The sequence below is a fragment of the Alosa alosa genome, chromosome 3, assembly GCF_017589495.1.
Source record: "Alosa alosa isolate M-15738 ecotype Scorff River chromosome 3, AALO_Geno_1.1, whole genome shotgun sequence".
NCBI classification, from domain to species: Eukaryota; Metazoa; Chordata; class Actinopteri; order Clupeiformes; family Clupeidae; genus Alosa; species Alosa alosa.
The window spans coordinates 15562452-15581231 of NC_063191.1; the positions used below are offsets into that span (position 1 = coordinate 15562452).

At 42.2% G+C, this 18780-nt stretch overlaps 1 protein-coding gene across 1 annotated transcript; it reads right to left on the reverse strand.

Moving 5' to 3' along the window:
* Window positions 1-1459: 1459 nt before the first annotated feature.
* Window positions 1460-18772, reverse strand: LOC125292499 (cystathionine beta-synthase-like protein). Its single transcript, XM_048239833.1, has 15 exons — window positions 18642-18772; window positions 15206-15568; window positions 14566-14672; window positions 11001-11135; window positions 10429-10508; window positions 10115-10319; window positions 9734-9825; window positions 8992-9117; window positions 8795-8879; window positions 8518-8623; window positions 7813-7890; window positions 7107-7241; window positions 6107-6215; window positions 5349-5433; window positions 1460-2830 (listed from the first exon to the last, which is right to left on the reverse strand). The coding sequence occupies exons 2-15, from the start codon at window positions 15559-15561 to the stop codon at window positions 2688-2690; spliced, it is 1842 nt and encodes a 613-aa protein (XP_048095790.1). The 5' UTR covers window positions 15562-15568; window positions 18642-18772; the 3' UTR covers window positions 1460-2687.
* Between the last annotated feature and the right edge of the window lie 8 nt (window positions 18773-18780).

The window sequence follows — 18780 nt, forward strand, 5'->3', positions numbered from 1 at the left end:
TCGTAGAGAAAAAGCATCAGGCTTGCCTGGTGTCCCTTTAACCTTAATGAGGGAAGAGGGCCAGAGGAGGCTTAGTGAATACCAAATGCCTCCCTCAAAGCGCTGGGGCCCCAGGGCTGGGTGTGGACCAGTCGGCACGGCAGGCCCTCCTCATGGCGTAGTGAGTTACCGAGCAGCGGACACAGTGGCGCTGAGGCGCCGGACGGCCGTCTGGCAACACCAGCCGAAGGTCTGGTTCCTCACAGCACGAGGGGACGACACTAGAAACGGAACCGAAATTAGCTGAGCGACAGAGGAGCCGAGTGTCGGTATAGTGGGAACGTAGCTGAGCTGTTGTGTTGCATGCTGTGCAGGTCATTCAGGACATGATTGGAATGAGCAATGTCCTGTTTGTGCTCGCAATTACAGGGTGTCCCACAAAACTAGCATGTGTTCCCGTAACATGCAAATTGTGGCCAGACCGCCAATGTAACTATTCCCTGTAGGACACTAGCGGTTTTACTGTTGTAAACTCCATCACTGACTTCATAGTCATTATCATTACTCATGTGATGTAATATTTAAAAGATGTTAATGATTTTCCTGACATATAGGCACAATGGAGTATGATATTAACACATGATTACATGAGACCGTGTATGTCAAAATATCTATGTGTATGCATGTAGGTAATAAGCTTAATGCTGCACATTCCAAGAATGGACACTGAAGCTGTACTGATACTGCCCTCAAGTGTTCAAAGTGGGCCACAGCAGTATGAAAAATACTAGGGCTGTCAATCGATTAAAAAAAAATGAATCTAATTAATTACATACTCTGTGATTAATTAATCTAAATTAATCGCATATACAATTGTTTCTGTGAAAGTATTTTACATTTTTAAATTCAAATAAATCATTGAATAATCAACATTAGTGACATTAAAGTTCAAAAACTCTTTTATTATTATTTTAATAATAATAATCTATGATATGACCAAATATGCTGAGAAAATAAATTCAAAAGTGCTTCGGCAAGAAGTTGTTTTTCACATACAAGGTATTTCAGGCCACAGATATAACCTAGGGGACACAATAAAAATAAATTAACACTCCCCTCAATGTCAAAACACTATTTCTTTGCATTGATGTGTGACTTTAGAGTTGATGAACTCCGGTGATATGCAAATTCCTTGCTGCAGACATTGCAGAGGACTTTATTTTAATCAACACTTTATTTTTATCAGCACCATCAGGCCGTTGTTTAAAAGTAAATGTTCCAAGCAATGATCTAGTCAGCACATTTTCTTCTCTCTCCTTCATTTTACAGTCTAATGGTTACTGACTACAACGGCTCAGGGTCAAAGGTCATACGGAATCGATTAATCTGCAATATTTTTTTTTAATCAGTTATTTTTTCTCAAATTAATTAATCGAAATAAGTTATTTTGACAGCCCTAAAAAATACATTAATCTGAAGGTCGCATCAGAAGAGAAAATCTTTATTTGAAGCAAACTTATGCAATTACAAAAGACATGAGACATTGGTAAACAAAAAACACAAAACTAAGGTACTTACATTGGTTTGTACACATAAGCATCAACTACAAAGCAAAACAGATGGGGGAAAAACACAAAAAGAATAACTGAAGAAAAACAAGCATATGATTTTCATTTTTAATTTCTTTAAATCTCAATCACTCTGTATTTTAACCCTCTAGAATTCAAGAAATGACACATTTAATCTAATTTCAGATACATTTATTCATTTTACATGTAGTCAATACCATACATTGTAAGCGTAAGAAAATAACCCCCCCCCAAAAAAAAAAAAAAAAAAAACCAACCCTGTTCCATACATGGAGATCTCTATAAAAGATCTGTCTGTATAAACCTAACCTCAAGTACTCTCTTTAAATACACCCATCAAAACTAAAACATTTTTTTTTTAAAAGATCTTGTCTCAATACAAGAAAAATTAACCAACACAAGTCACCTTGGTTGGGAGCTGTTTGGTGTCTGCCAAACACACCTTAGTACTTGCGTTTAGAGGACTTTGTGAGCCAATTCTTCAACCCTGTCAATCACATTTGACCAATAACTGTGCTACCTTTTTCTGTCACCAGGTGGCAGCATACCCCTGAATGAATGCCAGTCGGAAATTAAGTGTAGGGCTTTTTTTCTTTCAGTATAACACCATTGATCATGAAATGAAGTATGAGCTATGACATTTTCGCATGGCCTCATAAACAATATGATAGATATTTGGAAGTCCCAAGACAAAAAGACAAGTGTCTCAAAAGTATCAAATATATACACTTTCCAATGGGATTATAATGTGTGCGCTTGCTCTGGTGCTAGGCTTTGGTTCACTAAATCTACTGTGCATTCTGTTTTCAATGTAGTACTCATGAAAGAATAAAATGCTGACGTTATGGACAACAACAAAAGGAGATTGCTAGATTTTGCTGGCCAAAGAACCCTTATTATGACGCAAGGCAAAATAAACAGATAAATCATATATATTTCTATACATTCTCGACTAAACAGTAATACAGTAATTTTTTGGTAGTACCGACTGATTTCTTCCCAAGCTTGATGGAAAGAACTTGTCATAGTGCAAGAATTTATGACATGTACCAAGAGAGGAAATGCAGAAAAGGTCTGATTAGTCAAATGCAGAACATCAGAAGTAGTCCATACATGTGGTCACTGCTCGTCATTGCTGGTCATGGAGCACTCAGACAGGGACCGCTCCCTCCGCTCCCGCGTGGTCACGTAGTTGAGAAGGTCGATGGCCGTCACGACCCCGAACACCATCTGCTTGAGCGTTGGCGAGCCATCCGTCATGTCTGCAGCACAGAGAGAGAGACGAGAAGAGGAGCGAGACGACAGGTGAGATGTTTAACGTATGAATGACAATGATAATAATAATAATAATAATAATAATAATAATAATAATAATAATAATAATAATACAGACCAGGGGCCTGTACTACGAAGGGAGCTTAACCTACCCAGATATAACCCAGGGTTACTTTGTTAAACCGGGGTTGACAAAACCTGGTTATCTTAAGTGGTGTTAATCGGTACTATGACGCTGATTAAATAGTTGATTTGTTGAACCGGGGTTAACCTAATTGGAGTTTGTGCACGTTCACATAAAAGGGGCCGGTTGCAGCGCAAGTCACCACTTTCAATGATGACGCGATCACCTTATTTTACGGAAGAGGAAAGCACAATTATTGTGACCAGGTACGAGGAATTAAAACTCACTCTACGACAAAAAAAATCTTTTATATATATATATACACACACACACACACACACACACACACACACACGTATATATATCTGGTGGTCTCTAAAACCCCTCGCCCTGCGAAGAGAGCCCCTCACGATTTGCGCTCCAATGTTGTATGGATCATCCAGGTACGCCGACAATGTCTCGGGAGAAATTGTTAGTGGAGGGGTGGTACTTATAAAGGGTGTGGTTAACCGAAATCTCCGGTTAACCAAGAACATAACCTGCTCGGAGCAGGTTTGAGATGCAGCGTAAGTTGCCATGGCAGCATACCTCGGTTAAAACCTATCCACCTTTCGTAGTACGGGTAAGTAATGAGTAGTAATCGGGAAGTTACACCAGACGTGATCAAGTTACTCTCGAAGTTACCCAGATAAGCCAGTAACCCCGCATCGTAGTACAGGCCCCAGACCAACAGTGAGAAAAGACAGAAGGAAAAACACAACAAAAAATAACATAAAAAGAAAAGGAGTAGAGAGAAAGCAAGAAAGAAGCAGTGTATTCTCTGTGCCAATTAAGATTCACAGGAATTCATTTCGAGCAGTATTTAAAATTGTTATTGGAATATAAATATTATATGTAAATATTCAATTTCAGATTTAAAAAGTCATGTTGTTTATATATGTCTGAGATTGAAGACCAGGCTCTCAGAAACAGGTAGGCTAAATACATCATCAGCAAAACAAGCTACATTGGAGAACAATCTGCCAGCTTGCAAATCTGAAAAGCAAACAGAAAACTTGTTTGGAGCCCAATCAGACCATATCGCCCTGTGCCCTTGACCAGACCATGACACGTCCTTGGGGTGTCTATCCCCAAACACCCTTATCCGGTCATCCTAAGTTCCTGAAGTAACCCAGACAGATAAAAAAAAAAGGTCTGCAAGCGTTGACATGGGCCTAAACCTGTGGACTTTGCAAGAACATGGCAAACATGCCAGTCATAAGATGCACAAATGGCCCACAGAAACAAAACAAATAACAAAAAAAAAAATTGTATGTCCTTCAGGAAGCTAAACAAAGCTTGATGGCTATCGGAAACCAACAAACGAAACGAAAGTTGATTCACCTAACAAAGTTTAAAGACTATCCTCAACTGCAAACACATTCAAATTTCAGATAGAGACAGGAACAATTAGCTAGTGGCAGTTTAATTGATTTGCAAGGTGTGAGGGCTAGTGTTAAAACCCTAAGGAGATCAGAAGTATATGGATGAATGCTCTGTTTAAGGAGCTCTGTGGGGACGCACGCACCCTCTGAACACTGCCCATTTGCCATGCAGGGCTCGGTGGACGGACTCACTGGACTAGAGCTGCTGGCTGCAGACACGGCTATAGACACAAGGGAAAGCACATGCACAAGCTTATGGATCAAAGTGACTCCTGAACAGGGCACTGTCCAGAGGCCTCAGTGGAACTCTCAAAAGGAATCAAAATAACAGAATGTTGAGAGAGAATTCTGGATTCCATGACCCATTTTTATTCTGTGATAGTGACTACTAACACCATGTCCTAATAGGATCCGGGCGAGCAACTCTCTTGTATGTCTGTCTACACTGAATCCATTAAATATGCCCTTCTATTGCATTAGGGCATATTTCTCATTTAAAATAGCAAGAGAGCAACGCGAGCAACAGAAAGAAATTAGAAATGGGGCGTCCGACAAAAGTTCTCAAAGCGTTGTGTTGCATCGCGCTGCTCACGTTGATACTGTACAGTCAGGACACTCCAATTGAAAACAATGTAATAAGACGGATTTTATCGCTAATGTTTGCTCGCATCCCATCCTGTTAGGACATGGTGTAAAAGTGATGACAAATGGGGCAACTTTTTTGAGCAATGTTGTTAGGCAGCCACATAATCGGTTCCATGTGTTCTGATTGGATGATCCTGATCATTTGTCAACTGATGATTAGATTACTCCATAAGAAACGATGGCAATTATCAATAGGAATGTACTCAAACAAACAGTAGTGAGGAACACTGTCCAGCAACACAGCTCAAAAAGTTGCCTTGTATATTAGTAGTTTAAGAGTGGTTAAGAATGTTTGGAAAGGAAAAGACTCACATTGGATCTGTTCGTGCACCACCAGGGCGAAGTGATCAGTCTCCAGGATACGAGAGAGTTTGCCCAGGTTATCAGTCAGCCGCACCTGAGAGAAGAGAGAGGGTTAGATCCTGAGGGAAACCAACTGATTAACATTAAATGAATAGCTTTTTAGTGCTAGCACAACATCATCTTACTAGTAGTTTGACCACTACTAACAAAGACAAAATCTTAAAAAAAAAAAAATCTCCATTTTCATTTTTTTTACAGTAACCATAGTAATAGTGATAGTAAGTAAGTAAAAGTAAATAGCAAGTAATAACCGTATATCAAGACATGGCTGCTCTCGTGTTAAAATAAGTGCTTTTGGTACATTGTGCATGTCCAGCATATGCCTGCCTGTGCACCTCTCTGGCTTTATCCAGAGACTTTCTAATGTGGACACAGCACTCAAAAAAATACTCCATAGAAATGCATGGGGCTAGTTTGTCACGCCAATATGGCCGTTGTCTACACATATCCCACCCCTTCCTCGGCAAAAAGTCGACATGTGAATACATTGAGCCAATCATGTTGTGTGTGGTGAATACATTGAGCTAATCATATGGTGTGTTGTGATCTCGCCGCTGGAGCAAGATTGGTGTCGTGAAGCCTTGCGCACGCGCATTTCTGCCGAAATGGATGCCCAACGAGTGCCCAAAAAGCGTTGTCAAATGGCCGCCGAGTGGAGGGACTTGCCTAAAAGGACTTTGCTTTATCTCACTCAGAGAGATCCTCACCTGTTTAAACTGCTTGTACAGAACCTTGCTCACAGGATCCGATGGCTTGACCTTCCCAGCCAGCACAGAGGAGAGCATGTTCCCCAGAGTGACCATGCCCTGAATCACCCTGTGGACAGAGAGAGACGGTTACAGGGAAATTAGTTAGAGGCAAATGAAAGGCCTGAATTTAAATATTCTCACTAGACACGAGGAGGCAGAGAGAATGAGAGGAAGATAAGGTGAAGGCAAAGTGAGAGGGAGAGAAGGCTACTTGAAGTGAGTGATCTAATGGTTGTACCCATAATTTCCCACCTATTAACCGAGGTTTATACACTGATTTTGCAAGATTCCTCCAGCTATGAGCTTAATACACAGGGGTGGGCAATACATGGGAATGCATTTCTTTTTTTTCATTCTTCCTTATGATTAGAGCACTAATCTGATTCTGATTCATTGGGATATTGGCCCCTGTAGTTAACAGATGGGTGCCGATAATACATGGCTTTGTTTTTTTAATTTGTATTACTGTTCGGCAGTTGATAAACAATGTGGCTACATACACAGCAGCCGGTTGCACCAGTTGAATGTAAGTTCCATAGCAACGTGGCACAACCGAGTTTACGAACTACTAAAATATAACGGGTTGCACTACCCAAAATAGTTTCAACGCAACACTAAGTTATGACTTAAATTTTACACCTCTCTCTCCATAGGTGTAAGGTCATTCTTGTCCAATTTGTTAACATGGTTTTCTCATTTAAATGGTGGGAAATTAAATTTAACAAAGTATAAGTCGAGAAGAGTTACACGACCGATTACACATTTAACTCACTTGAACTGTGTTTGAATCTTGTATTCACTGGAAATCGTATGGACCAGTACAAATACCAAACATCTACCTATCAGCACCACACATTTCATTGCTGTTTCTTACACCTAAACTTACGATCGACTTTACATTCTACTGGTGCAACCAGCTGCAGAAAATGACTTGTATCGCCACAGGTAGAACTCTCACCCAGTCTCGTCCACCACTGGGGCCTGGTCGAAGGCCTTCTCCTTCAGGATCTTGATGGTCTTCTGACAGGTGACGGTGGGCAGGACAGTCAGAGGAGCGGACAGGCGTAGCACCTGCAGTGTCAGGTTCCACCACCTAGAGAGAGAGAGGAGAATAGAGACAATGAAAATGATGAGCAGGATGACTCAATCCTGTTTAAGGCAACATAGCTATTCTGTTTCATAGCTTATCGTGTTTCCTCAAGCGTAGGGGGGCAAATGAGGCACTGGCATGACTAATGGATCTGATCATTTGTGTGTCTGTGACCCACATAACTTCTCAAAAGGTCACATGTAAGATGCACAGAACTTAAACTGAAAGAGAAACAATCGTAAATCTTGTGGTAATGAGGGAATCAGCGTCCGTTTCCCCTGACAACCTGACGTTTGAATTTGGCCATAACTGTCTTCAGTTGCTCTGAATGCAATGGCCGGAAAAATGAGAAAGCCTAACTTTACCTTAGTGACAATTATTTGATTATTCTCAGCCGTAGAGAGTAATAAAATGAAAAAAAAAAATTTGTATTATAACTTTTACTCTCAAGATGACGAACACAATGACACATTCTAAAAAGAAGATTTGGGGCATGATAACAAAATAAACACTGTAAATAGTGGGGTGGCAATCACTGGCAGGCTATAACGCTTTTAGTGCAAGCTTGACTTACCAAGGTTTCTTCACCATCAGGTCTTCATATCTCAGGAAGCCCTTGTCACACATCCACTTATCACTCAGGAATTTGGACCTATGGAGGGAGAGGCAGTTAGGAGAGAGAACTGTATGTGCTTGGCATTCTGCTGGGCACTTGCATCCAAAGCCCTCAGACCAGAACATTGCATGATGCCACAAAGTTTCAGAATAGTTCACTGCTTAAGAACAAATACATTTTAACCGCAGTATTGTGAAACAAAAATAGCCATTGTTGAAACACTTAGCAGTGGAATGCAAGTGTAATGGAACACCACTGGCCACTAGGTGGCAGCAGTACACTGTTATGGTTTGCTAAGGCCATAAAATGAAGGCAGCACAAAATAGACCCAGCAGGCGATCATCTTACCACAGAACCATCTACAACTTTAAGGGTACATTTTCTCATTGCCCTTTCATGTAATGTCATCCTTTCCTACAAACTTTCCTAGAGTGTTTTTAAAAGTGAACGTGAATCACTGCACGTAGCAGTTAACGGTTATCTCAATATTGAGTGAGCAATTGCTATATTATATAATAATATATACAGTATACTGTAATATTAAATACAGTGGAGTTAGCCTAGTGATTCCATGTTTACTGTGCAACTTCTAGGCAACTGTACATACATCCATCAGGGACATGGCCCAAACTCTAAGAAGATAGAGCACTGATGTGCATTTACATGTAATTGCGAATGGAGTCGGGTAGAATGACCACACAGCGCTGACCCTCCTTCAGCTCCTTGGCCACATTCACAGCAGCAGCCATGGCCGTCCCAGAACTGCCCCCTACACGCAGGAAAGCACCGAGAGAAGGGGAGGGAGGGAGAGAGGGATGGAAGGAAGGAGGGAGGGAGGAAGGGAGAGGTTATTGCTTGAGTAATGAGTCATTAGCTCTTGAGGAGTGTGTGAAGTGCGAGGGGAAGTGGTGCAAGGGTGAGAGGTGGGAAGTTAGCGTACCACACAAGAGTCCTTCATCTCGGATGAGCATGCGCGACATAGCGAAAGACTCATCGTCATTCGATTTGTACCAGCCATCGATCACCTGAATAAGGGACACACAAAAGAGGACGGTGGAAGTGTCCATTTGAATGTGCCCATAGGGAGAACAGTAGAACTGGGCCTGTTGAGAGATTGACAGACTAGGACACACTTACCGATCGGTCCAACACAGTTGGGATGAAGTCGTAGCCAATGCCCTCCACTTCGTACTGGGTCTTATCTGTGACGTTCAGTTCCTCCGGTTCTGCCAAGATGGAGCCCTCGGGGTCCACACCAATAATCTGACACAGACAGGGGGACACAGAAACATCAGAATCATTTTATTGCCAAGTTTTTTTTTTTCAACACGAAAAAGAAAAGACAAGGAATTTGACTTGGTGAAATGGTACAAGACACATAATAGTATTACGAGAATTTCCCTCACGGGATCAAAAGAGTATAAGAGTATATATATATAATATATACTTTAAGAAACATTACTAAGAGTCCGGGAGAAAGCAGTCAAATATGTAAATGCCCATCATTCAGTTCAGTTTAAAAATGATCTGAGCAGTCATGACATTGGGAATATGTCACGTCATATGTGCGGTCATGTGTTACATGTTATATATGTTGTCGTGCCCACATTCTTCGCTGTGAACATGGAGTGATGTGTAAAAGTCGATTATCCCCTGGGCACATCCATCCATCCATCTATCTATCCATCCATCCATCCATCCATCCATCCATCCATCCATCCATCCATCCATGCCCTAATGTGGGAGATTTCCTGCCTTTCGGACCTCTGTAGTAGGCTATGTACGACACATTAAATTCACACTAGGTGACCAACATTAGGGCAATTCACTTGATCTTTGACCAGGAAACGCGAGATAGCGGTGTAGTGTGGTGCTTCACCTTGATGTTGGGGCATCTCTCCTTCAGCTTGCGGGCAATGCCAGTGATGGTGCCACCGGTGCCAGCTCCTGCCACCAGCATGTCCACCTTTCCTGTAGAGGACAACATGAGGAATAGTCAGAACTGAAGCCATTCACTTTTTTATTAATTGCCCCAAAAACAACAACAACAACAACAATAACAACAACAACAACAAAAGAACTATACAGCTGCCATGCAAATCTACACAGTGGTAAGAAACTGCTTGTGAATCATACTTGGACCAGAGAAAAAACATAATAACAATGTACAGAAATTGCTATGTTGTGTAATCCTATGTTGTGTAATGTAGTTGTGGGCTGCCTCCCACTTGTTTGGATAAGAAAACAACAGAGGCCTCACCGTCACACTGCTCCAGGATCTCCTCAGCGGTGGTGTCGTAGTGGGCCAGGGGGTTGCTGGGGTTACGGTACTGGTCCAGGATGTGGGCATTGGGGATCTCGTTCTTCAGCCGCCAGGCCACACCCACGTGAGACTCCGGGGAGTCGAAACGAGCGGCGGTGGGTGTTCGGACGATCTCGGCACCCAGGGCACGCAGTACGTCCACCTACACACACACACACATGGACGCCCCTCAATTAGATGTACTTACTGCTAACAATCTTAAAAGGATTAACCTTCTCACACTCACACTCACACACACACACACACACAACCTTCTCCATGCTCATCTTCTCCGGCATGACGATGATGCAGCGGTAGCCCTTCACGGCAGCAGCCAGAGCCAGACCTATGCCTGCAGAGAGGAGGACCAGAGAGAGAATTGGCTCCAGGGTCACTAACCAGACACACACACACACACACACACACACACACACCATGCATCTCACTGTCTTACACGAAATTGAAGGTCACATACTTTCCCTACTTGTTAATAATTGCATTGCAGGATTCTGTCATGTTAGGTCTTGGACAAGAGCACTAAAGGGCATGCAAAGGGTTGAGCACTTGGTTCAACATGGGGGACATACGAGAGAAAACTAATTTCTGCTTAATCCTTCACCAACCCATCTTCCTGGATAAGCAGGACTTTGGGTGCAACCGTACATAAATATTACAGTGCTCGCCTGCGGGTCCCGCTGGCGCCTGATTAACTGCTCTCAGATCAGATGCCTTAGATGGATTAGGTGAGGGGGAGAATGAAAGTTTTAACTGGAGAGCAGATCTTCCTGGGGGTAGCGTGAGCAAGTTAGTGCCTCTTCTGGGAGAGGCAGGTCAAAAGTCATACCTGTGTTGCCGGAGGTGGGCTCGATGATGGTGTCTCCAGGTTTGAGGATCCCTTCCCTCTCCGCATCCTCCACCATGCGCAGGCTGATGCGGTCCTTTACACTGCCGCCGGCGTTGAAGTACTCGCATTTTGCCACTGTGGATGAGAGAAAGAAAAGAAAGAAAGAAAAAAAAAAAAACAAGGTTGAGTGAGATTGGCCAACTCAAATGGTAGCCTGTGTGTGTACTCCTTATCAGGTACTGATACACCACTGCATGATAGAGGTGTTTTCTGAGGAAGTGGCCTTCAAAAAAGGCTTGCCAGCAGTAATTCCCAGTGTGTACAAGCCTAATGAAAAGCCTAATGAAATAGATCAAAGCCCAGATGATGTTTTTCAGATCTCTTTATTGGCCCCTTTGAACTGCATAAACAAACAAACAAGTGATCTAAGTCATTGGCACAAAAAAACACCATTGACCCAGATGGTGTTTTCAGTTAGTTGCACCTTAAAATAATGTTTCTTTAGTGGTTCCCCGTTTTTTGAACTGCATAAACATAACAAACAAGTGCATGGAATTAAGAAACTACAAATTTGACTTGCATCTTTGCATACACTTTCATAAAAATTTGCAACATATTCTACCTTGTCTGTGGACATTGTTATTTGCAAAGCCGGTGCTGGATAAACAAATAGTGCGTTTGACAGAGGAAAAGTTCTTTGGTGTTGCTTTAAAATTCACATTTTGTAGAGCATTACGCTAAAGTCTGATTAATTTTCATTTCAAAGGATCTGCGTTGGTTCTGAACGTTTCAACCGACAACCCTCTAGGAACAGATTTAAAGCGTCTATACATGAACAAAATATCCAAATGAACACCATACGACTGTAGGACGTCCATAGGACCTCCGAATTTTGTACGTATGAAGACTCTGGGAAGTTTAACGGATCAGGACAATAGGGGATTGTGGATTCCTTTGTTCTTTGATGTAATTCTCAAAGGGTCACAGAAAGGTCGGTGAACTCTGTCTCTCCCTCTAAAATTCCCACACAAAGACCAGTTGGCACACAATTGTAAAGCAGCGAAATCCAGTGAAGATCAGATTTGCCAAAGACAACAATCCAGCTCGTATGAAAACTCCAGAAATCTCAAACCCCCACCACTGATTTTGAGCTTTGTTAAACCGTTTCAATCAACTAGGGCTTTGACTACACATTAGGCCTTAGCCAGCACAAAAAGTGGGCTTATTTGGTTTAGCCTAGAGCTGGTGAGAGTGGTTCAACCAGAGGAGCAGTGAACCCGCTCACCTATATATCCAAATGTGCTGTGGCTGCAACAGTTGATTCATTTGTCTATAAACACTAACCGTCCTCCCCCCCCAGAAGAGCCTTTGCTCTATGTACACAGACAAGCCGACTCTTGTCTAGTTGAAACTGCAGTGTGTAGTTATTCGTAATAGTTGTAAGAGATGGATTTGTGTACTTCAAGAACTTCAACCTGTAAGTGAGAACTTAATTTACACAACAGGAAGCTACCGGTAACAGATTATTAAACATTAGAAATGCAAATAGTTATTAAACACAGGAAAGAAAATGTTTCTTCATGTATTCCAAAGTACCTGTACTCTTTGCTACTGCTTATTATTGAATTGAACATGGAGCTTTGCTTCCACTTTCAGAATTCAATTCATCCTCAAAGTTTTGTTCCTTTCATAGATATTGAACTATCTCTCTCTCTCTCTCTCTCTCTCTCCTTAACAAGGCTCCTTAGGGTTTTACTGATTTTGCACTTGCTTGTTCTACAGCCTCCTCCAAGCCTCTTATTATTAAAAGCAATCTCCTACATTGACTCCAGACACATTCACACAAACAAACAACTGTTTCTAAAAACATTCCTCCTCTTACCTCAACGAGATCTGGGGGTAACATATCCAATGCAATACCTTGGTGAAACTCCACAAGAGAGCTTTTTGGGAAAGCTTTCTAGGAGAGCTTTTTAGACCTCTTCTGGACACTTTGATCCTCAACCCAAACCCCACCCCACCCCACCCCCCAACTCTTCCACCAACCACCCTGAGGACTCCGACACTTAACCCCTTATGACAGGGCCCAGCATACCCAAACAGGTGCTCAGGCCCCGGCCAAGTCTTTTTTCAACCTCAAACGGACGTGATAAGATGGCCATGTGAGATGGAAATAAAGGGACATGGAGGCCCGCCTGTGCACAGTCTGAGTGACTCGTGAGGGAACACGTGAGCTGGCACAGTGACATCACTCATGGTAGGAAATGAGAGGAGAGTGAGTTAGCCAAGGGCTTGGCTGTTATGCAAATATCAGGTATGGCAACTTTCCTATCCTAGTAACGATATGGGAACAGACAGAGATAGCCTGGCAGTAGCAATGGAAGTTCAACAGTGTACTGATAACTCCTTCATAACACCCCTTTATAACAAGGCCTTCTAATGACTTCAAGTGGGAACTATTACAATTTAACACTTTAGACAGATAGGCTAAATAAATGGCTCCAATAACAAGAACGAAATGTCCTCTGGCAATGAAATCTGCTAACGCTGCAAAACTAATAAAAAAAATCGATCATGATAAAAAAAGATCATGAGTAAATAGGCCTACAGATAAAACATTCTCTTAACTAGAAATCACACACACACACACACACACACACACACACACAGAGAGAGAGAGATCAGGAACACCTGTTGCTTTCCACAGAGCACACAGCTGAGAGGCTGAAATCTGACCCACGCCTCACACACCCCCAACACGCCTGCTCACATCCCACAACGCACATGCACACACACACCTCTGAACACGAACGCTAACTTCCTGCAGAGTGCAGACTTATACATCTATGCCTTTCCTATGCTCAGAGATCGATAGATAGATAGATAGATAGATAGATAGATACTTTATTGATCCCCGAGGGGAAATTCAGGTCCAGATCCAGGGTCAGTATGACAGGAACAGCATCTATCTGGGCCCTTCTAACAATAGCATATGGAGCGTCCATGCTCCAGGGACAGGCCAGCCCAGGCTACGCTCACACACCAGACATTCTTCTTCCTGGAGAGTAGGCACGCTCGTTAACTCCACTGTGCCCTGGGGGGACTACTAAGGCTGGTTTTATGGCAGGATGCTGGTAGGAGTTTCGTTGAGAAGTGCTGGGAAAGGAACATTCTTATCTGCCATTTTTTAGGAAAGTCACAGTACTGTACATCTGGTATGTGGAAAGAGGACAAATGTTTTTTTGTTTTTTTTATTATCTATGGACGCTCATGGTGGTCAAGTTCCATTCATGGGTATCTGCTTAGGAACTTAGGATACGTCAACAACATGGAATGTGGCACATTTGTACAGAAGCTCAAAACTTGAAAACGTAATAAACTCAGTTTATGAGGTTGAAATGAGATGCAAAAAACAAACAAATAATCCCTACACAAACATACTAAACATACATCTGGGGAATATTTCAAATATATTCATTCATTATTCATTATGTTGCAGAAATATTTCAAACATATTTCTGCAACATAATATCTCAAAACAAAATCTGAATACAACCATACTTACAGAGCTCACACTTCAGACCAAAGGCCTTAGGGATCTTATTGATACGGACAAGAGGGGTGTCTCCAATTCTCGTCAAGATGTTTGGCAGAATGCTGGGAGGCTTTGCCCTGAAATAACCATGGAGGAGACAAAAAACAAACAGTCAGTCACAATATCTCCTCTTCTACTCTTAAATTTTGAAGCCATTTAACTTTTTGGCCAAGAACTCCGTTGGAAGTTATATGAAATAGCCCTAATGGCTTAACTCTAGCACCAGCCAAACCAATTAATGGTTGCGCAATTATATGAACCTAAATTAAAGGTTTTCTGGCGATAAAGCCTTTCAAAGTCTGGGTGATATTTTTAATCTTATGCAACGGTCACTGAATTTCTAAAGCCAACCAGCATTGATGGGCACTGGCCTGGCAAACTGGAAGCTTAAAAACAGCTGAGTCACTGTGATTTGATACTTCCTTAAAGAAGTGTTGCAAGCGCTCAGACAGGAAAAACAGAGAGAATGACTTGCAGAACCAACGCAAAACAAACTGTTTGTGTGGTTGGGCTTAGTGAGTGAAGCACACCATTCTCGGTGAGTACATCTTTTCTGCATATTCATGTTTAAGCATGTTAAGCTGTACACCACACAGTTACTGCCCAGTACCTTTCCACGTGGTGGTGAGGGTTGCCTAGGTTGGGGCCTCCAAGTCTCCAGGAGCATCTGCTGGGCAGGTCCGGCCTGATCCACTTCCTTTCCATTGGTCCCTCCTCTCCATTCTCGTCCTCAGCGCCCAGCTCCGCATGCACCTGGGCCATGCCATTGCCTTCTCCATTTGTATGTCCATTGGACACGTGACGACCGTTCTCTCCGGTCATGGCGGCCATCTTCAGTTTGGCGTCACCGTTTAAGATGGCCTCCCCATTGGCTTTGACGTCACCACCGAGGAGCATCATCTTGGCAGCATGCGGGCAGATTTGGGTCAGGCCACCATTGTCTGTACTGGAGGGTACGGATGGCATGGCTCACCTGTTTAGAAGACCAAGGCATCGAGGAAAACATTACATTCTGAATTGCAAATGCTGAAAGCAAAGACAACAAGAGATTTTTCTTTAGAAGTTTCTTTAGAAGAAGCCACAGAAACACGTGGTTGTTCTATTCAGAGAAAACAGGAACAACCTCTTCACAGAAGTAATATGCAAGAGAAGCACTCCAGCTGGCTTCAACAGCTGGAGAAGTTACTGTAAACTTTTGCTTGAACATAGTGAGTGGGTATCACTCGTGCTGTTACGTAAAGGTGACAAATCCGGACAGGCTGCGAGACCGAGTGCCAAGACACCGCTTCGCTGCCAAAATTCCAGTTCTGAATTCGTCCATCAAAGCTCCACACCCGACCACGCACACCCTGCATACACACCCTCGTTTAACACCCCCCCATCCCCCCATAAACACACACACACCAACACAACAACCACCCGAAGGACACTAAACACCATTTTGAGTTAGGCTACAACCAGACAGAAGAACTGGAATTCTCTTGAAAACATTACCAGTCTTGAAAGTATAGGGCTTCAGGCCAAAAACTAAAGCTGTTATTAAAATGTGTTCCTTCTTCAATCTATGCAAGCTTAACCAATAATTTCACAGGCCTAGCTAAAATGCATGACAGAACCGCTATCCAATCTAAAGAAAACTGCTAGCAATGAAAATGAGAGTGCATGCCGAAGAATTAACTTCACCAAAGCATTACCTTTTACTACAACTGCTATTTTTAAACTGGCCCTTCACATTCAGATGAACCTTTTTGAAACCTGAGTATGACACACACACTTGTGCGCACACACACGACTGGTGAGAGTTCCATGTGCTCATGTGTTCAAAAGCGGTCTTATGGTGGTGCTGACTTACATCTGCAAACAATTGAGTCCAGTAACACTGTCCGAGTTAGTGTGGCTTACTCATAACAGATAATTGTAACCAGCCTAATTAATTAGAGTGAGGAAAGTCTATGATGAATGGTTGGTCATTAATTTGGTAGAAAAAGAATAACAGTTCTGGACACATTTAAACGAAACATCTGTTAAGCGTGCTTTATTGCCATTCAGAAGAAACACTGCTGTTTAGTTCCATGCTGTGCTAAATTCATTCATCTTTTTCAGCGCTTTAAGGCACTTTACATCATGGACTCAAATCAATTAGCCTAATCTAATCTCAATCTATACAGTCACAAGGCAAACACAGACTGTTCAAAACACAAGATATATCATATTTCTCAGAGCTGCTACAATTGTTTGTCTTCCCATTGCATTTTTGAGTATCAAGTCAGAATTATGTCCTAGGTGTCTCAAATCACCTAAAACCTACATAATATGGAATTGCATAACATGCAAGCTGTGGCATAATTGTTTTATCATTCTAGAGTAGCATACAAAATTAACTGCTAGATCTGTTTGGCCAATCAACACATTCCAAACCAAAAACATCAACAACACTAGAGTGCATACCTGTCAACACTCCCGTTTTTCCCGGGTTTCTCCCGTTTTTCAAGGTCATCTCCCAGCACCCTCCCGTGTTATTTCTCCCAGAAAATTCCCGTAATTTGCATGGCCATCAAACTTCATTTTAAAATCATTGATCCATTGAGGTTGCCAGATTGTGTATGAAATACACCCTACACATACACGATCACTTAGTTTCAATTTCAACCGTTTTGTCATAAGCTAAAACCTGGCAACCCAAAACCCAAACAAGGAAGCGGGTGCCGACTGCGCAGCCCGAGTCTCGTCGTAAGCAAGCGGGCTAGTTGAATGGCCTAGGCTACTCCAGAACTAGCTGTTGTGAAATTGTTGGGAATTTAATTGATTAACACATCACATAAACTGTTATTGAGTGTTGTTGATACACTGAACTTGAGCCCTCGGAACCAAATCTGACAGCAAGCAGCTTTGGAGTTTTGATAGTAGGCTGCAGGCAGGCAGCTGGTGGATACATAACTGGCATGCGTAAGGTGATGGTAAGGTAATGGTAAGGTAAAAGCAACGACCGAAATGCAGTTTTGGAACACGTGTATGAAACAAACACAGATTCGGTATAACCCCCCCGACAGGTATGTTGACAGGTATGCTAGAATGTAGAGAACCATTCCTTAGTCAGTAATATATTATGTAATATAAGCCATAAGAAAATGCAAAATAAGGCTTTGACTAAAATATTGCCTTTCCATTGGGGGCATTTACATTCTCATCACAAACAAAAGAACACAGCTGTTTCTGCCCCCTTGATATGGCTCTGATATTTGGTATTTGGGGGGAGTAGGCCACTACAATGACATGCTCTTGATTTGTTAAGCCTTGGTAAAGAATTTGAATTGGTGTTGTTCACTATTAGCTAGGATAATCTGAGCAGTAGCCTACTTGCTAATAGGTGAAAATCCTTTAACTGCGACCCACTTAACGGGACAGCTGTAACAACCAGTTAACGTTACGTTACATTATGCTTTCAACAGAGGATCTAACGTAACTGCACCTCAGTCATCAATGTTCGCTCCTCTCACATATTATATAGCAGCATCAAACAGCAATTTTAATGTTAACGTTACATTGACACCAAGGTTACCATTGCAAATGAACTATACATTTGAGTTAACCATTTGCATCATTTCGCTGTCAACCATATCTTCAGCATTATGTTTGTTAACCCGAATAAACTACTAAACCATATTGTAGGTGCTGCAGTCAGATGATGCAATAGTCACATTTCCCATCCGCACAGGATGCTTTGCTGGTGATGCTCAGGCGTGACGTGAAAGCTATTTCATCATGTTAGTTCTCGCCACCCCGAACGACCTAGCCTATTCTCCAGTGTCGATCGTGTGAATAATTTCAGATACAGATAAATTATTAATCACGTCATGTCAGAATAATTGTCGCCAAACATATCAGGATTCTTAATGTCCTTAAATGTGTAGCTCAACCAAAAACGTTGGCGCTAGCAAGATCCATGTGTGGAATTTATGTACGGATGCTAAATTGCGCCATGAAACAAAACATAAAACAATTTTACAAAAGGCATCCGTTAACCTGAAAACAAGAACGCATCTCACCTGTTGTTAATGATTTCGGAAAAGACGACGAGGTTGAATAACAGCGACGACGATCTTTCGTAAAATGAAAAGGATGCACTCCTGCCGGTCAGTTCACATGCGTTAAAGCGACAAACCTTTGTCCAATCCCATCTCAGTA